General features: G+C 42.2%; 2 protein-coding genes across 8 annotated transcripts in view; one reads left to right on the top strand and one right to left on the bottom strand.

Annotated features, from left to right (window-relative positions):
- pigb (phosphatidylinositol glycan anchor biosynthesis, class B) overlaps window positions 1-10,417 on the bottom strand; it is a 41,914-nt gene extending 31,497 nt beyond the window's left edge. For 4 of the 5 annotated variants that reach the window (XM_069938921.1, XM_069938923.1, XM_069938922.1 and 1 more), the window contains exon 1: window positions 776-978. In XM_069938921.1, the coding sequence (XP_069795022.1) occupies window positions 776-899 (124 nt within the window). In that variant the 5' untranslated portion in view covers window positions 900-978. Of the gene's footprint in view, window positions 1-775; window positions 979-10,082 lie in introns of those variants that run through there. The other variant, XM_069938924.1, reaches the window with a different exon arrangement.
- Window positions 1,132-19,045, top strand: LOC138763927 (transmembrane protein 205). 3 transcript variants are annotated; one of them, XM_069938926.1, is made up of 4 exons: window positions 1,132-1,271; window positions 13,410-13,563; window positions 17,717-17,880; window positions 18,715-19,045. In XM_069938926.1, exons 2-4 carry the CDS (start codon window positions 13,443-13,445, stop codon window positions 19,015-19,017), a joined length of 588 nt encoding a protein of 195 aa, XP_069795027.1. In that variant the 5' UTR covers window positions 1,132-1,271; window positions 13,410-13,442; the 3' UTR covers window positions 19,018-19,045. The 3 variants fall into 3 exon arrangements, with proteins under 3 accessions (XP_069795027.1, XP_069795030.1, XP_069795028.1); XM_069938929.1 differs by lacking the exon at window positions 1,132-1,271 and adding an exon at window positions 9,928-10,066; XM_069938927.1 differs by lacking the exon at window positions 1,132-1,271 and adding an exon at window positions 10,454-10,553.
- Window positions 19,046-20,691: the final 1,646 nt, after the last annotated feature.

Here is a 20,691-nt window from a genome sequence, read left to right as displayed (position 1 = left end):
ATGCTGCCTGACCCGCTGAGCATTTCCAGCACTTTTTGTTTCAGGAAAAAAAAAGTAATTATTAGAGTAATGCAGTTCTGGGTGAAACAAAGACCAACCTCTCTATAAATAATGTCAATGTCGGTTTGCTCCATTTGGACAAAGTGTCAGCAGAATACCAATTGCAATATTTGGCAGTGAGCCCAGGATCTTCAAGGACCCCCCTCCCCCTCCCCCTCCTCTCCCCCTCCCCTCCCTCTCCCCCTCCTCTCCCCCTCCCCTCCCCCTCCCCTCCCCCCTCCCCCTCCCCCCCCTCCCCCCCTCCCCTCCCCCTCCTCTCCCCCCCCTCCTCTCCCCCCCCTCCCCCCCTCCTCCCCTCCTCTCCCCCTCCCCTCCCCCTCCTCCTCCTCTCCCTCTCCCCCTCCCCTCCCCCCCTCCCCCTCCTCCCCCCTCCCCCTCCCCCTCCTCCCCCCTCCCCCTCCCCTCCCCCTCCTCTCCCTCCTCTCCCCCTCCTCTCCCTCCTCTCCCCCTTTTTTCACTCTGCTCCCATCAGGAAAAAGGTATGGGGGACTGAAGACTAGCCCTCAGCGGCACAAGGGCAGCTTCTTCCCCGCTGCCATCTGATTCCTGAATGAACAATGAACCTTAATTCGTTTTCCTTTTAATTTTCTTGCCCAATTTTTATTTATTTTGCTAATATAAATGTTTCCCCTGAGATGCTCCAACAAAGCAATGAATTTCGTGACATGTTCATGGCAAATTCTGACACATGGAGGTAGCTGCGCAGCCCCCGTACCTGCTCCCTGCTCCATGTTCGGGCATGCTTTAGCATACAGAGTTGACTTTCTTTTCCTCAGCCCGACGGGCTCCGAAGCCACAGAGCGCCGGGCCCTGAAGACACTGTTCCTGAGCTTATCCATCCTGAACACCCGCCACCCCTCAGCGCTCCATTCACCGCCTCCTTTTCCCCGCCAGCTTCCGGGACGCGCCCCCGCGACCATCTCGTCCAGTGCGCAGGCGCGAAGGCTGATGGCGGCTCCTGCCATTGGCGGCGATGGCCACCATTCCGCGTCGGACTCCAAGTCCCAAGATGCTGCAGTTCAGGCGCATGCCCAGTTCCGTCGTGGCTGGAGATGGGGTATGTGTAAAAGTCATAGGAGGGGGAACGAGACGAAACTTTTCAACCAATGAGAGGGGCGCAGGGCAGGAGGAACAGACACTGTTTTGGCTGCTTTGGAGAACATGTTTGCTGGGGTAGCCTGACATAGGAGGTTCCCTCCCTCTTGGTTGGGGTAAGCTAGTTACTTTCTCTCAGAGCAGCTAAAAATTCACTAAATGGCAAATGCAACTTTGTTGTTATTCCTGGATACTTTAATTTATGAGCGAGGTTCAAGAATTGCAATTTTTTTTCTCTTTGAAGTGAGTGATCTATTCAGAAATGCTTAATGTTAAAATTCTAAAGAGTAATTGAGTGCAAAAGTAGACTGTCAAATCCTGAAGTTGAATGTACATGCTTTAAGGGGGCTTCAGAAAAATGCTTTATCTTGTTAAGGGGGCTTCAGGAAATTCGTCTTGGGGAGACACTGAAAATGCCTCCACGACGAACTCGTTAAAAGTTTGTAGTTTTTTGATAATGAGGCCTAAAGTCTCGGATCAAACTTTTAAGTTTAAACAATCCCATCACACGCACTCACATACTTTCTTTCCGGTGCCTTCAGCAAGAAAATATTTCAACTCAGTTTGCGTTTCCAAACTTTATAATTTTGAGTTCACTGCCCAGAGTTGCTAGAGACATTGAAATACTTCAAAAGCTGGAATCCGGACAAACTAAAAGGGACCCAGCGGGTCGAGCAGCATCAGTGGGAGAAAATAAATCGTCGACGTTTCGGTTCCGAACCCTTCATCAAGACATCATCTTCACTCTTGTTGGTGGTTTCGAGCAACATTTGTGACGACAGCTGAGCATGGGAGTTTGGGGATTCAACTCTTGAGAAATCTGATAAACTTGGAGAAAATTCTGACAAAACTGACCATTTGCCTTCTCCTCCCGAAGTCATTTCATTCCACAGTATCAATACACAAATTTAACCAGCAAGGAAATCAGGACGTTATCAAATAAATCAGGACTTTTTAATGCATGTATTTCACTACACCCTTGCACACTTTACACTTCTGCAAACTTCACGTTCACTTTTCAGTGCAGATACATCCTGCCGTCTAGTTAATCATTGCAGCCTTGTCATCCAAGCAGATCACACCACACTCGTATGAGGCGTAAGATGTTGGTGAATAGGGAATTGTGAGTGGGTGAGTCCTTTGGATGCCAAGTGAGAAAGATCGTTTCTAGTTGTCCCTTTTTTTGTTGCTGCTTCTCAGCTGTTCGTTTGGTGGTGAGATTTGAGCCTGTATATGGCAAGATGTGCTGCAGTCATAAACCTGGTCATCCACTCTGGTAAATACTTTAGACCTCCTCCAGATCACCTCAGCGAAAGAAATATTTTAACAAGCCCCCAAGAGTCTACTCTTTTATATTTTGTGTGGTACTGGTGTTTTCGTTATATTTAAGAATGGTTGAACAGTGTTCTTGAGATGTCTTCCATGTTATGGGTTAATTTCTCAAACTGCCCTTTGGAATGCTACCTTGCTCACTTGTTTGCTCAGTAGACTATTACAGAAAGAAGATACCAATGCTTGCCAGTAGAATTGTCACCTACTCATATTCAAGATCCATTTTATGATCAAGTAATAATACAAAAAATGTAATATACACAAAATTAGTCAGCTTTTTCCTGCCATAAGGCAAACCAAAAATCACCATTAGCGTTGCTCAGTGCCCCTAACAAGAAGAGAAAGAGAAGCAAAAGAGAGTCCCTTCTCTGAGGGTCCATGGGGGGGGGGGGTCTGCGGCAGGGGCTGCCTTACATGGACTTCCTCTATCCACTGCACCATCACTCTTCTTACTCTCTATGGCATTTCAGACAAGTGCACGTGCCTTCAGACAGCATGTGACTCATTTTGATTGCACCCCCTCTGAAAACATCACCCACAACTCGAGTGCTGGGGTTCCTGCACTTGAACCTGTTATGCACCCAGAGGACCCCAAAACCCAGTAGCAATAGAAATTCACCAACACAAATGGTTACTTAAACAAAAGTTGCTTCTAATTATCTTTAAACATGAAAACAGAATCACATTTTAACTTGTCACTATTAATCTAACTAACCTAACTTAACCCCCCTTCTACTTCTATGTGCATGTAATGTGTGTATAAGCTCAGAAAAGTTCTTTAATTCACAGTCCAATCTCACTTCTCACTTTTCCTAGTTCACTGGTTGCAGGCAATTATTATAATGTGCACAGAATTTAATATTTATGTTTTTCACCAGACTTTGGTGCTTGAAAAGTAAATGGTTACAGCTCAGGAAGGTTCTTGTCGGTTTTCAGAGGGAGATTCCTTCTGATCAGCTGAAGAAACCTGCCCCATCAGGGTTTTCCAGATGATAACTTATTTTTTTCAGGTAATCAGAGTGCCTTTTTGTTTCCTTTATTTCAAGTGAAACATTATACACCCAGTCCTCTCCTCTTGAATGGATCACAAGGGCTTTGAGCAGGCTGAACTAAGAACTCACAACCTGTCTTCAAAATGGGGTTTTCCACAAGCTTTCCAGCTTGTCCTGTTCCAGTCCCAGCTGCTGCTGTAGCACACTGTAGATCTCTTTCTCTCCCTCAGAGAAAAGCCTGTTTGACTCTCTCTGCTTGCAAAACCACATGAACCTCAGAACAGCAACCTGCACTCAAACAGCCTGCGGCTCTGAACCTAATCCTCCAAGTTCTTTCATCTGTTGCTTTTCAAAACAACAATCTGTTAGTGAAGTCTCTTGCGCACTCACCATAGCTTTTGCAAAGGCACTCAGAGTCTGCCAGTCTGGCTTGAGCAGAGCTCCAGTATTTTAAATGAGATTGTTTTGAAATGTTTGGATGTGACCTGCACTAAAAATTTGCACCAATTTCTTCTTTAAAACATATCTATATACAATACAAAATACAGCATAAGGGACTTGCTTCTCCCACGTCCACATCATGTCACACTTTCCCCTATAAAGGAATTTTAACTTTTGAGTTAAAATTCAGTTATAACTAAACTGACTTGTTATCACTAAAGTGATAACAATACACAATATATAATATGTTATAACAATGTAAACCCAATGTTGAGAGTACATAATTCTATACATGATCAATTTTAACATCTTGACAATCTGCTATCACATTATTTGTACGTCTGATATGATTAATTTGCAGGTTATATTCTTGCAATATTAAACTCCAGTTTAATAATCTTCTGTTTTCATTCCTTGTTTTATTCAAAAACACCAGAGGATGGTGGTTAGTAAATACCACAGTTGATTCATGAGAGGTATACATCAACATTGTGCAGAGCAAATATAATGGACAACAGTTCCTTCTCAATAGTGGAAGAGTTCCTTTGATGAACATTGGATTTTTTTTGAAAAGTAGGCAACTGGATGGTCAATTTCATTGTTTTTGTAATAAAACTGCTAAAGAAAATGGTCTGTCAAAATCAGGAGATTTTAAAACAGGGTAATGGCATAGCATCTTTTTTAAGTTTTCCAAAGCTGTCTGACAAACTTTCGTCCACAGAAATGTCTCCCCTTTCTTCCTTGGTTGAAGGAAGAGCAACCTCAACAAAATTTCTGCAAAATTCCCTATAATATCCTGCCATTTCTAAAAAACCTTATCACTGCTTTCTTGCCATTGGGAATCGGAAGTTCAGAAATTGCATTGAATAGATGCAGCCTTGCCATGACCAACTACATGACCCAAGTATGTTACAATAGCATTTGCAAATTGACTTTTTGCTAAATTGACAGTTAAGTTTACTTTGGATAATCTTGCAAAGAATATGTTGAATTACCTTAGATGTTCTTCCCATGTGTCACTTTTTGTGACCAAGTCATCAATATAAACATCTATATGTGTCAGCCCTTGGATTACCAAATTAATCATCCTTTGGAATGTTGCAGGGGCATTTTTCATGCCAAAAGGTAACACATTATACTCATAAACTGGATGGAGTTACAAAAACTGAAATATTCTTTCCTCTCTCAGTTAGAGGCACATACCAGTAACCCTCCAACAAATCCAACTGAGTTAGAAATATATCTTTCCCAATTTTATCAATACAGTCATCTATTGTTGAAATAGGATAAGCATCTGTTTTAGTTACTGAATTAACCTTCCTGTAATCTGTACAGGACCTGACAGTTCCATCTCCTTTGGGTACCAGAATACAAGGAGAACTCCAATCTGAGTTCGAAGGTCTAATAATAGCATTTTTCAACATGTATTCCATCTCTTCATCTGATTTTACTCTTCTGAATGTTTTTTCTATATGGACATTGTTTTATGGGACTTGCCTCTCCCATGTCCACGTCATGATAAATCACTGATATTCTTTTTGGCACATCAGGAGACAAATTTGTACATTTCAAAATTAATTCTTTCAACTCCATCTGTTCATGTGACTTAAGATGGCCTATCCTTTCCTCAAGATTTTCCAAAATTGTTGAATTTTTCAGGCAATGAGGAACCATGGTTTCTTTAAGGTTACCCACACAAGATTCTGTTTCCATAATTTTATAATCCTAACTTCCTCAACCCTGTCAACAAATAACATCTCTGATACAGATTGTTCTCCACTACCCTTATCCTCATAATAAGGTTTCATTAACAATTCACACTTCAAGTAATACCCACAAGCCATTTCTTTAATCTCCTGTTCACTTACTGCTTTGTCCCTGAAGCCAATAAGATCTGTATCTGTCCTCTTTTGGTGAATTAATTCTTTCCTTGACAGAGAGAAATCCTGACTCTCACAGTTAACTTGCTCTTTCAAGACTATTTCAGAAGCACTGGGCATTGAGGATTTATATCTGAATAAAAACAAGATAATTTAATTTAGACATATGTTTAAATTACAAAAAACAGTGTTGGGCACAAAAGGAGGTTGTATTAAATAGATTACAAATAGAATCCCACACCTCATTTGAGAATGAAAGATTCAAATCCTGTTCCCAATCATTCTTGACCTTTTTATTCAAAACAATGTTGCTTCCTTTGAACAATTGGTGGTAAAATTTAATGTACCAAACACTCATGTTTTTTTAGATATTTATGTTGGATATTTTGTTCAACCTCAGATCACTGACTTTCTGTGAATCCCGAGGCAAACATCCTTGATGCACTTTTTGACTTACAACTTTCTCATCAAGGTTTAATACCTCTTATTTATAATAATTGCTTGACATTCACAGATTTCATAATAACATTTTGAATAGATGCAAAGGCACCCAAGTCCAAGTTATAAACAAATTTAATGCTCTCAACTAAAGGCTATAACAATGGATTGTTTACCTAAGGGAAAAAAAACATTGGTGAGAAGACAAAGTGTATGTTTATGACTCATGTTTTTGGGAAATGGAAACTGACACCTGGATTGAGCAAGCAAATCATGTGATTGAGACACTTGAAGAAGCAGCATTCAGGATCATCAGCCAGAAATGAAAAAACAGGAATGAAGCAATTTTGTGTGAGATGGACACTGCTGTTTTCTTCTTGTCGGGGGCAACAGTGATCTGCTGTGACCATTGTAATGGTCATTTTGATGTACCCATGTCTGGGGAAAGGAAATAGGATCATTGCTATATTTGGATTATGATCATTCTAATGGTCATTTTGTTTAACCCTTGCCTTGGATTGTGGAAGCATCGTGGAAGTCACAAATTTTGCTTCCTCTATGCCAGGAAGAGGGGAGTTGTGACAACCATTCGTATGAAAGAACTCGATAAGGATTTGTGAGTTTTGAGAAGTCTGGTGACTCGGTGTCTCATCCACTTTATAATTTCTGCTGAACATCATTTTAAAGGGTCTGAGTTTCCACACAGGATTTCTGAACTTCAGTTGACTTTTCAGAATTGTGGCTAAGCTGCAATGGTCTGGGTAATACATGCATACACACAACCCCCCATACACTCACCCCCAGTTTTGGTTAAGTTTTGACTTGAGACATGTTTTATTATTAATAAAAATATTATATTAAAAATTCAATTTTCTTGGTGAATTTCTGTTGCTGCTGGATTATGACGTTACATTGTACATTGTTACATCCATTTCTATTTACAACATTACCACTGCTGTGGCATCATCGACCCACATTGCCATCAACAACCAACACACCAACTGAATTCCAATTTAAAAACATGCTGCAAAGTCTCTCTCTCTCTTTCACAAACACACACTGCACTGTGCATGTCATCATAACATCATTTGAAATAGACTATATACTCCACTCTTACCAAATAAATGCAGACAGACCCAAAAATCATTTCCCGTAATAATCGTGAAAGCCAAGGCTGGCATCATAAAGTGAATTCATCGCTTGGCTTGAGAAGAGTTGCAGATGGTGACAATTGGTGCTGAATCTCCTACAAATGGTGTCCTACCACTCATTTGTGTATTTTCGGGTTAAGTCCTTCTCAAACGCTATCTGAACCAACTGGGCCTTTCTTTTGTGGACTCTATGGTCCAAAAATATGTTTCTCAGGCTGGAGAATGAATTCTTGCACATTGCTGTGGAGTCACCAAATGGTAATCATGTTTGATAGCAGTCAGTACACTGGCCATTCTGATCAGATGTGTGAGATACTTTGAGAGGATCTGCTGTATCGTCGTATACCCCTTGATTGGATGTGATTGTTTTTAAGGAGCTGAAAATATGCTTAGCAACTTTGTACTCTGTTTCAATTATAAAATAAAATGGTGCCTCGGCCATGATACTGTACTCAAGCCATTATCTGTCGTGATACCCAGCGGAGACCAATTAACACTTCCTACCGCTGGCAGGGTAAGATGATTTGGTCAGTCCTGAGGTCATCTATGGCTATGAGGTCATCTATGGCTATGCCTATGGGTTGTCTTCCATCTATGGCTATGGGTTGTCTTCCACAGCTAGTTCTTCCACAGCTAGAACCTCTGGCTTTATAGAGGTGGCTGCGCTGGGTGCTGGTGAAGCTGCAGGAGGCCTCGAAGAACCAGAGAAGTCCAGCCATTTTCTTGTATCCATTTCCATTGTGTATGTGTCTTTAAGAATTGATTCACAACGGAGGAACAGCAAGCCCACTTTATTCAGGTTTAAATCTGGCAGGCGCATTACTCACAATCCCAACACAACTTCTGTTATGACGTCACATGTGTATGTAATTTTTTTTTCTTATTTTTGTTTTATTTCATTTAATTTAGAGATAATTTAGTTTTAATATGATAAATGTAATTTAATTAAAAATGTTTTGCGCCAAAGGCTTGGCCTGCGGGTGGGTGGGAAGAGGGGCACAGTGACTCATTTGGTGTGCAATGCCCGCATGCTTACCCCCCCCCCCCCCCACCCCAGTGCTGGCTGTGACTCCTGATCCAAACCTCCAATACGATCAGGAAGCCTTCAGTGCCTGAAGCCCTTCAGGAGCCCTTCTTGCACTCATCATCCTCTCAAATCCCAATTCCAGCACCTGGATCTCATAAGCCAGTCTCCAGCAGCCCACAAACTGATATGAGTGCTTCAACCACAAGTACCAACAGCCTGATAGGGGCCTTCAGCCACTGAGCCCCTCGCTGCTGTTGTCACCTTCCCTGTAGGGTCGTGTCTCAGGCTTCTCGACAGAAGAGGGGATCCCACCCCCACCCCATTTCTGGTGCCCTTGTCCTGTCTGATGCTCTCCCAGAGTCTGCAATGCTTGTGGTTCCCTGCCTGGCATAGCCGCGGCCATCTTGGGAGCGGACAGGATGCTTTTTTTTTTAAAAAAAAGCACCACTGAGTCCTTTAACAAGCCTGTACAGAGCCATCAGCATCACGAACAGGCAGAAGGACCCTGTAGAACAACGCTGTGTCTCCACTCCCTGCTAGGATAGCCATTTTCAAATGTGGAAAATGGAGGACTTCACACTAGGGTACAAGTAGAAGTGGTGTTTTTATTGAAGTTCAAACAAACATTTCCATAAGATTTATCTCAGATATTATACATATATAATCATATATTCACATTTTCTCCAATTTTCCACACAATATTAATCTGAGGTATACACATAGAAGACCGAACAAGAAAAAGAAAAGTATATACAAATAGGGAGTGATTTTTTTTTAAAAAAAAACAACATAATGATTGATTTGTAAGAATAAGGTCAGGCCTGTGACGTATTAAGTAGTTAAACCATTTATCCCGGTATGAATCAAATTGTACCAATTTATAATTAATAGATCTTCACCATTTAATATATGTCCATTATAATTTCCTTCCATGTGTATAAAGTTGGGCTCTCCTGTAGGGTGTAATAAAATGTCTTATCAGGTTTTTCCACCCAAATTCCCTCCATTTCTGTGAACTAGTCCACTTTCATTGATACCTTCATATTATTGTCCATTCTTCCTCAGATCTAATCCCTCCCTCCTTTCCCCATTTTGTTTTAATTTATAAAGTCGAGTATGTTTTAACATTTGACGGACCTTTATATATACACACCACATACCCTTGAAATGATTTTAATACTGTTATCTGAATTATATGCTTCTTAAAAACAAAACTGTAATATGAAACATGTACTTGCCTTGGTTAAATTTTAAACTCTCCTAGTAACATAATTAGCATGATCTGCAAATACCGATAAAAGTCTTGTTTTTCCTAATAAGTGTTTCTCTTTATGCATTTGAAATACTTATTAGAATTTGTTTTTAAAAATTAAAAAAATTTGAATCAAAACTGAGTGACCCTCCTTCAAAGATCACAGTCCACACTCCACTCAACGTCATTGTCGAAGATCATTCGAGCCACAAGTATGCACCTGTGCTAAACATTCCTGACCTGAATTTTCCCCCACCCCCCCCCTCCCTAGTCTCCATGCGGGCCCACCATGCATGCACCACCTGGGCCTGGTATTCCAATCCATCATTCACGCACGCAAGAAGAAACATGGCCACATATGACCTTTGGAGCCCGGGATGCCACAAATAGACAGATAAGTACTGTCTCCCTTACCTTTTTGTGAATTCTACCCCTTAATTTGGCCTCGAGGTTGTGCCGGATGGCGGACAGAGTCATCAAAAGTCGGACTGTCCGGCCTAAATCCGGACGTCTGGCCACCCTACTCTCCGCTCTCCTGGGCCTGCACCAACAACAGTGCTGTCATTGTCCAGCAGCACAGCCATTTTTTTTTGTACAAGTTAATTGATGGTCATGCACAAGCAATCCTTGGGTTCTAGCACAAGATAGTGCACACTGCTGTATTTGCAATCAGAAGCACTCTGCTCCACAACAAAACCTCAGAAAATCACAAGCCCCCTGAACTCTAGCATCAGGGAATGAAATGTAGTTTCTATGAATTGTGACCTCCCTTTCGCAAGATATGTTGCAAATCTCTCTCCGCTGTTGCAAAGGTCAACAGGAGAAAGCAGCAAACACAGATCAAATCTCACAAATAGCTGAAGGAAGTCTGGCAGCAACTAACTGGTAGGTAGTTAAAATATAGCTTCAAAAAATGTTGGTTGGGGCCCTACCTGCTGTGTTCACTTCTGAGGTTAAGAGAAAGCATTATTTGATGCATCTAGCGCAGGGGTGTCAAACTCAAATTCACGGAGGGCCAAAATTAAAAACTTGGACTAAGTCGAGGGCCGAACTAAATATTTATTGAAAATTTTCAACAACATCTGCATGTTTTCTCTTCTTTCAACATATGTAATGTTAAACTTTTTCTTATTAAAATAAATGTTTAATAATAGTTTTGGATAAACTCTTTCCAGAAGCATTAACAAATGAGAAATAAAATATTCAATAAATAATATTTCTCTATAGAGGATTTGTCAAATGTTGCTAGTGTGCTGTCGAAATAGTAAAATCTGAGGGCTATTGAGAATGTGGGAGAATAACATGATTCCTGAAACAATCAAATGGGTGACTGATTGTGGGCATGAACTCTAGCAGGGTTATTTGCCATGCCCTTTTTCCATTGGTACAGATATCCTTTGATTTACACACTTTTCAAGTTTTATGCCTAATGAGCTTGTATCCAGGTGCAGGACCATTTTTAACCAGGAATATATTTATCACTGTGACATGAAACTATTGGAAGATCGTTTTATCCTTAGATTAAAGTTCATAATCCTTACTCAGGCCTGTGTGCGGGAGGGCGGGGTTTGCGGGCGATCGGGTTGGACAACGACAGTGCGGGGGCATCGGCTCTCACTGCAGGGCGGCATCTCGGCGGATCAGCGGCCCCGTCACCGTGAGTCGCGGGTCGGCCTGCGGCAGGGAGGGGGAGTGGGCAACGGTCCTGGCGAGGTCAGGCCCGAGGCCTCTGGTTCCGGGCGCTGGGAAGCGGCCTTGGCTTCCCCTGACATCAGCCAGGCCCCAAAACCAGAGTCCACGTTGAGACCCTGTAACATAAACAGAGGAGGTGGGGGCGATTAGCAGGCTAACGCCAATGCATTCTGGGATTTGTTGTATTACTGTGCATGCGCTATACTGGCGCGGCGCCCAGCGGGCCACCTCTAATACATTTTTTAAATGATCTTGCGGGCCAAATATAATTATATCGCGGGCCAAATTTGGCCCGCGGGCCAGAGTTTGACATGTGTGATCTAGCGCATGATAACGGCACTGGCATCGACGCAGCAAAACATTTGTCACATTGTTTACTTTGTTCGCTTTGTTTAAACAATTGGTTTTATTAATCTAGTATCCATTGTGATTTTCTTCACGCGTGCCTGGGTGCTTTGTGTGCATTTTGAAACATAAAGGCTTCTATTAAATGGAAGCTTAAAATTTTCCAAATTTTTTTGCTCATGGGGATTTAACAGATTTTACAAAACTAAAATGGATTGTGTGTTTAGATATAAATACTCCTGATTTCAAAGTTGACCAATTTGAATAGGGGAGAAAAGGAGCAGGAACAGAAATAATAAAAAGCATTCAGCATTAGTGTTTTGTACTCTTGCAGAGAAACTGTTATTGCAATGAAAGTTACAATTTTTTTTAAAATGCAGGTAATTCAAGCATTACCTGTGGAGAGAAAAGTTTCAGATCTTTCTTTTCATTGGGATTCTTTGAGGAATTTGGTCCAATGAAATTTGTAGATTGGAGCTTTGGACAGCAGACTGTAGTTATTGATAAGAACATAGAAAGTAGGTGCAGGAGTAGACGATTTGGCCCTTCAAGCCTACCCCACCATTCAATATAATCATGGCTGATCAGTACCCGGTTCCTGCCTTCTCCTCATACCCCTTGATCCCCTTAGCCACAAGGGCCAAATTAACCTACACTTAAATATTGACAAGGAACCAGCCTCAAATACTACCTGTGGCAAAGAATTCCACAGATCCACCACTCTGAGAGAATAAAATTTTCTTCATCTCAGTCCTAAAAAACTTCCCCCTTATCCTTAAACTTTGACCCAGTTTTAACCAGCATTGGAAACAACCTTCCTGCATCTAGTCTGTCTAAACGCTTAAGAATTTTGATGGAGCATACAAAGTGTGGATGCGTACCAAGATTCCTGGGACTGGAGTAGGAACAAAGATGCAGAGATGCCATGTGGAGGTGAACTCACACAGTCACAGTCCAGATGGGTTTGTGGCTAAACTCAGTGCGGGGGCGGAAACAACCACAGGTGTCACCTGCCTTGAATTTTGAAGCTGACGTGGATGGGACGTGAATATACCTTCAGTTTCCAGCCCTTTGTGAAAGTACAACTCTTGTCACCATCCGATTCTATCCATAACTGGGCTTTGTCAATGAAATTAATTGATTCAGAGACCTCTGATATCATTTCACAGACTTTATTTCACATGATATATATATCCTGGAGAGTAGGCAGCGATTTCCCCTGCTTACTGACAAGCTGTTACACAAAATAGGATTACATCACGGAATAAACCCATTGAAAACTACATCAAGACGTTAAATGCAACTTTTGTATTAAAATCTTAGTTTTGTTTAGTATTAAAGAGAGAGTGTCAACAATCACTGTTAACGTCACAACTACTGCTTGACTACAGTTAAAGTTTAACTTCTGAATAATATTTCACTGAATGGATGCTGCCTTAAAGCAGGCTGTTCGCCAACAATGCCAATGTCAAAGTTGTGCCAATGTCAAAGCTGCAGCACCAACTTCCTTTCACAGAGTTCCAAGTGCCAATCTTCATAAAATTTCTTCCACAGGCTCAAATCCATTTCCTAATTCGGGCCATCTATTACCAATGATCTGAGCAGCAGCGCCCCCTATCAAATTTCTGCATTCTGCTAATCATAAATTATTAGAAATAATCACCTTGTGTACAATTTCATTTTCTTCCTTCTTGGTCTTTCCAGGTATTATCATTTGTAACTCAATGTTGGCTGTTGATGTCATCTGTCCCAATTGCCATGGCTGCTGAAGGAGAGGCCACAACACTTGCTAAACTTTTGCACCTGATTTTCCTGTCTACGTTCTGGGGAATGCAGATATGGGTGACTTTTATATCTGGTAGGTGTCATTCCTCTTTACTACACTAATTCCTTTCTAAAAGTATTACTCGACAGGTGCATTCCCAGCACCATAAAATGTTTTGGTGAGAAATAAACTATTGCCATTAGCACGGTGGGAGTGCCTTCACCACAGGGACTCCAGCTTTTTTTAAATTTATTTCTTTCACTTTCAAAGATGTCTAGATTTAGGATTTGAGGCCTTCCAGAAATTATCCAAACTCTGGGATGGAAAACAAACAAGTTGATGTGTACTTCTCTGATATTATGTCTTATATGACTATTTGAAATGGTAGAAATCTGAACAAAGGAAATAATTTGAAAACCTTGCAGGAGTAACAGCATGCCTATTATTGGCAAGATCTGCAGGTCAAACATCAGTCTCTGAAGATTTGCAGATGCTAAAATCTTAGAGCAAACAGTGAGAAGCTGATGGGACTCCAGATCAGGCAGCACCCGTAGAGAGAAATGTTTAGGCAATGTTTTGGGTTGGAACCTTGCTTTGAGATTGCATCAAATGCACCACCACTTATTAGAACCATTGTAACTTGCTAAACAATGGATGCAAATAGCAGTGAACTGATGCTATAAATACAAACCTTTGTCTTATTGCCATGACCATGGAGGCATGAGAATAATTCCACTTTAATTTGAGACTCAGATTTAACAATTAGAGACCAACAAGAAATAAGATTCAAGTTTAGATAACATGGGAATAAAAGAGAGGCTTTGACTTTAATGGTGTGAGACCAGAGCTGATGATGATTAAGTTTATAATTGCCCTCTTTTATTTGTTTTCGTAATACTAATCCTGGACATGATGCTTTCAGAAATTCTATTCTCGTGGTGCCTTTTGCCTGCTCGGACAGGGTAAGAGACCCAAAACATTGACTACTTCACTTTCCACAGATGCAGCTTGACCTGTTTTTTTTCTCCCAGGATTTTTTTTTAAATCTGGTTTTGTTTCAGATTTCCTTCATCTGTAGTTTTATATTTTTAAACTCATTCTGGTGATGGTTGATTTGTGAATGGTTCTTTCCAATCTGGTAACGACCCGTCCATTTTAGAAGAGCATTCAAGACTTTCTCCTCAGACAACCATCTGACTTTGCATAATGGCCTTTCACCATCTCTTGAATCTCTAAAGTCCAGGAATGTGCTATTATTTACTAAATCTGCCAATATTACCATAATTATAACATGTTTAGCTCCCTGCCACTCGATAAAATAACCACCCTATATTTTACCTGTACACCCTTGACCTGCATGGTTTCTGTTCTAGAGCTTTGACTTCCCTCTTGCCTTTGAAGATGGTTACAGCATGTAAGATAATTAAACAGAGCTCCATTTGGCCACAATCCATGCTCCTATACATCTGACCAAAATATTGTCCATTTTTAATGTGTTTCCATTCTGGAACTCCCTTCAATCTTCACCTCTCTATTACCATCTCCTAATTGTAGCCCTATAATATAAAGCACAAAAGTCTGTCTACATTTTGCTCATACCTTGATAGAGGGCTTAAGCCTGTAACATTGATTATTTATATTTTACTTTGCTATAACAATTATGCTGCTTCTCCAGCATTGTTTTTACTGTAGCCCAGTGATTTCCAGTTTACCATCTTTAGCTTCCCCCTCATTTATTCTTGTTCTCATTTGTTAATTGCACATCAAGCAGCCTTGAATATTTGCTCATGTTTGATTTTAAACTAGGGGAGAGATTCTCTTTTTCAAAAAAAAATCAGCTTACTGCATTTCTGGTGCGATCGAGCTTTCACATTGATCCATCTAACCCAGTGCTTCCCAATGTTAGTCACAGCACAGCAAGATGGGCCATTGATAAGCTGTTAGAATGGAGGAAAGGATACATGATTTTACTTGAGTTATTGTGCATTTTATGCTTGGCAGTGTGCTAGCTTTGTGCTGCTTCCATTGCAGACCTTTCTCCTTTTTAAATGTTTTAAGCTAGTATCTGTTGATGTGTATACACACTTATAAATGTTATACCCTGTTTTGAATTAAGTCTAAGGAATGTGATGCTGCTTGATGCAGTTACTTTTTATCTGGAAATAAATGGCCCACACCCACATTTTTTAACTGGATGACATTAAAAGTGTACAGCTAAATTAGTTTAGGTTACAACTATTGTCATACATAATTTGAATTTTCTTTCATGCAAAAATACTTGATGTGGATGAATGATATTTATGCTTTTCACTCTTGTGTGTACATTTAGGATAACCAAAGACTGATAGATTTTGTTCCCTTCTTATTTGGCGACAGCGAGTTCTCTTTACTGTTTGTTGGGAACTATCAGTTGCCCCAGTAATTGCAATGACAAAAACTTGAGGGGAACGATAGGCTTTATTCCACAGAAGACTTGAGTTGGCCCGGATCCAAACTAGGGAAGTGCAGGGAAGGGAAAGGTGGCCTGACCTTTATGGCCTGGGTTCCAGGGGAGGAGTCCAGGTAAGAGTGTCATCAGGGAGTGGGCCAGCCCGAGCCAATTAGCATATACAATTCACACCATTACATTCACCCCCTCTTTTTAAACAGAAACCCTCCCTCTTTTACACAACGAGAGGGATGGAAGAGAGGGAGAGAAAAAAATTTGCTAGAGGTTTAGCCGTATATGCTAATGACCCAGTCATTAGCCAAATAGGGATCGAGAGTCTACGGGCCACCTCAGGGTGGATAAAACTTTCAGTACTGCCACCATCGAAGAGATAGTTCGATTTGTGCCCATTCACCTCGATCTGCATCATGGAGTTCGTGATAGGATGAGGTCTGGCTTGGACCAAGGTGATCGAGGCCAGGATAGGTGCGTTGTCTTTGTCATCGGTGGGGAGCCCCGATGCCAAAGATGGCGTCCTTCATGTTGACCACACTGCCAACGCCGGTGAAGAAGGTGGAAATGATATCGTCGGGGGCGAAAGTGATGTCACTGGTGAGGGTTACTACTGTGCAGAGGTCAGCAGCGGGAGCGAGTAAAATGGCGCTCGCCTTGCTGCGCATGCGGCCGGAACCGGAAGCTCCTTGGCCATATATGCCGCGCTGCTCTGAGATGGAGTTCTGGACCTGCAGACACGTTGGTAGTGGCCCTTTTTCCCACAGCCTGAGCAGGTAGCTCCTTTCGCGGGGCAGAGACATCACAGATGTCTTGCCTGCCCACAGAAGTTGCACCTTGACAATCCCAGCGCCACTGCAGCCGCAGTCGGGTCGGCTATCCCCGATGCCGACTCCCAGGATGGCGGCCCTCATGGTGGCGCGTTTTGGGTAGGCCCATTTCTGCCCGCGATTGATTCCACGTGGCGCTGGGCTGATTCTAAGGTTCTGGCCAGTTGAATTGTCCGTTTCAGTGAGAGTTGATCCACCTTGAGACGTCGGATATAATCCAACCTCAACACACAAACGTCTTGGGTCAGGTCTTCCACGCACTGGGCCTCTGACACAGTAACCTTGGGGTTCCCCAAACAATCATTTCCCAGTGTGATCAAAGCTCGAGCGAACTCTTCCACTAACTCACCAGGCTACTGCTTTCTAGACACCAGGTGATAATGGGATTAGACCTCGTTGATCTTGGGCTTGTATAGTGCCCATAGTTCAACCATCGCCTCTGTGTACGTCGTGCAGCTTCTGATGGTCTGGAAAGCCCTCTGGCCGATTCTTGCCTGTAGGACCTTTAGCCTCTTTTCGTCCGAATCGACCACTCCAGCAGCAGCCTCCAGGAAGTTGTTCAAGCAGTTGAACCACTGCTCAAAGAGCTCCAATGCACCCAGGACTTGGGCATCCACCTCTAGCCGATTGGGGCGCAGCAACTTCTCCATTACCGAAGATGTTAAAAAATTCTGTGCAATAAATTGTTGGGCACTATCAGTTGCCCCAATAATTGCAATGGCAAAACCTTGAGGGGAATGATAGGTTTTATTGCACTTAAGACTTGAGCTGGCCCGGATCCAAACTAGGGAAGTGCAGGGAGGGGAAAGGAGGTCCGACCTTTATGGCCTGGGTCCCAGGGGAGGTGTCCAGGTAAGAGTGTCATTAGGTGCCGGGTCAGCCCGAGCCAATTAGCATATACAATCCATACCATTACACTGTTAGAAGTAACAGTCCACTTTTTAATGGTGTCCTTAATTATTGTTTTCTTTTGCAGATTTTATAATGGGCAGTAACCTCACCAGACATACATTTGGCTTCATCCAGAGCAAGCTCTTTCCATCCTACTTTCACATTGGATCTGGCTGTGCTTTCTTTAACTTGATCATCTTTGCAATGCATCATCCGAGTGAGCTGTTAAATGAAGAAGAGACATTTCAGGTACCATACACAGTTCTAATCATTGGTGGAGAGATTCTGAATGGAGAAGATTGAAAGTAGCTAGTGGCAAGGACAATTCCTTTGGAATGCCCTTTTCCGTTGTGCAGTTGGAGATTGCTCTTCCAATGTCTTTCTTTTTTCTCTATTCCAATTTGAATCCTGCACAAAGATAGTGTACGACTTTTCAAGCGATGTAACTTTTTCTTGCACTTGTGGAGAATATCATTCCCTGTCGCCATTTAACTGGTGAGATCTCAGTCACAAGCAGGAGTTTTAACACACCTTGCAATGTAGAGTGGAAAGTGCAAGTTCAGCTGGAAGGTATCTATTCGATTTCCTGACCAGAGTCCAGAGCCATGCAAAAAATTCTGGCTCACCCTCCGCAGCGTAATCTCCTGCTTACGAGTTGAAAGGGAGGGCTGGAAAAGATTGAACAAGCTTGGGATTTTATCCTTGCTCTTTTTACATCAATGAAGGGTTTTGTCATGTGGACTGCAGCAATCTTATCAAAGAATGTAACTTGTTATGGCTGTCTATTTACTTGCAGAGATGCTTGTTATGCACTCAACCCAAGCAGCTGTATGCCATATTCTTCTTGGATTATTTTGAAGGATTTTTGAAGAGTGCTGGTATTCAAGTGGCACAATTAATCAAATGTGCTGTTTAATCCATCCGATTGCTAACGAGATCCAGAGTCTTTACTACTCTTTTAAATTCGTAGAGACCAGATTTTTGCAATGTAGAAACTACCCTTCATTAAATTGACAATAGTGTAGCAACTGGCTTGAGTCAGATTTCCAGCAAATTCAAAATTTTTATTCCATCTTCTTGCAGATTATCATTCTGTTCATTTGTGTGACTGTCGCTGCACTCAATGCCCAATGGTTTGGGCAGATAACTTCTGAAATCATGTGCGACATGCATCTGATTGAAAAAAGTTGTGGGCTCGGTCAGGATATTGGACTGTCAATCAACAGAGAGGCCTACAACCAGCTGAAAGAGAGCAATTCCAAGTACAAGGAATTTTCAAAACAACTTGCTCTGTATCACACTGCCTCCTCTTTATGTAATCTGTGTTGCATCATTTGTAACGGGATAAGTTTGTATTGCATGGCAACCAATTTATCCACATTATAAAGATGGCAATAAAAAAATACTTAAAATAGTGGTGTCTTAGAAAGTTTACTTCTGAAACAGAACTTAAAGTGAAAATCGCTGCCTTTTTGACTGGTGAGTAGTAAATATTTTTAAACGGAATAGAACTAGTAAGATGTAGTTCATGAAGTGATCTATTATGTACTCTCATGTAATGTAATTTTTATTTGAAAATCAAGAAAGATTGTTTTGTAGCTAGTTGCTACAAGCTATGGTTCTGCAGAGTCTATAGCGCAGAAGTTATAGCTGTATGCAGGTTCGCTCAGAAAGAACACACTCTTCCCAGAAAAAAATGACATGAACCCGGTTGAGTGTCGTTAACATTGAGCTTTATTGGGCTTACAGTCCTGCTTTTATTCTCGCACTGATTGGTGCATTTGCAATCTGCTTTCCTTGATAGGCCAGTTGGGCTCCTTTAGTTGTGGCCAATTGGAGGGCAGCGCTGCGGGCCTCATGCGGCCTGCCGGATAGTCGCATTCGTCCTTAATTTTGTGAGGCACCCCGAGGGGGCTGCCACAGTTTCACTTATGCCTAAAAGTGGGGCAAACTTTCATTTGATGTACAACTCAAGCAGCAGACCCACGAGCTAGGTAAAGAAGACCCAACCACGTGAATGCAGAGGTGGTCAGGCACAGGTCAAGCTTAGATGCTTGGACCTTGGGCTCTCTACCATCCTCCTTGGAGAACAAACTTGAACTCCAAGCCAGACTTCAAATCAGAGAGACATCAGGGAGTGCTGCGTGATGTGCTTTATGGAAACATTGCTAAACGTAGACCTTCCAGACTTGGCATTACAATTCAAGGGCTACACCCTCCATTGCGCTGATTGAACACCAGTGTCTGGAAAAACCAGGGGAGGCATCATTTGTTATCATCAATTCATGATAGTGCACAGACATGATGGTCATGTCCCAGTGTTGCTCCCCTGACCTGGAACATCTGGAGATCAAGTGTCGCCCATTCTACCTGCCGAGGGAGTTCATTGCTGACATCCAGGTCGCAATGTACATTCCATCCCAGGCTAACATCAGGCTGGTTCTGGAGGGACTGAGCACTGTGATAAACAGCCATGAGACAGGACATCCTGATGCCTTCCTGATCATTGTGGGAGACTTCAATTAGGCCAACCTGAAGAAGTCTCTGACAAACTACCACCAACACATCACATACAAGACCAGGGGAACCAACACACTCGACACTGCTACACCACTGTGAAAATCGCATACCAAGCCATACCATGATCGCACTTCGGCTGTACTTCTACTTCCGGTGTACAAGCAGAGACTGAAGACTACAGTACCAGTGATGAAAACGGCAAAGATATGGTCAAGGGAGGCGGAGGACCGTCTGCAGGACTGCTTTGAATCAGTGGACTGGAACTCATCCATAGACTTAGAGTGTATGTCCACGTGCAAATACCGGGTGCTCCCCAACCAGAAGCCCTGGATGAATCAAAGAATCTGCAACCTGCTGAGGGTGAAACAAGGGCCCTTAAGGCTGGGGATCAATATCTTTACAAGAACTCCAAGTAAAACCTGCAGAAGGCCATCTCTGAAGCAAAGTGACAATTCTGGAGAAAGCTAGAGACAGATACATGCCAGCTATGGCAGGGAGTGCAGGCCATTACAGCCTACAAAGTGAAGGCAAACACTATAG

Source organism: Narcine bancroftii, chromosome 5 (genome assembly GCF_036971445.1).
Source record: "Narcine bancroftii isolate sNarBan1 chromosome 5, sNarBan1.hap1, whole genome shotgun sequence".
Taxonomy (NCBI): Eukaryota; Metazoa; Chordata; class Chondrichthyes; order Torpediniformes; family Narcinidae; genus Narcine; species Narcine bancroftii.
This window is presented reverse-complemented; position numbering and strand designations above follow the sequence as displayed.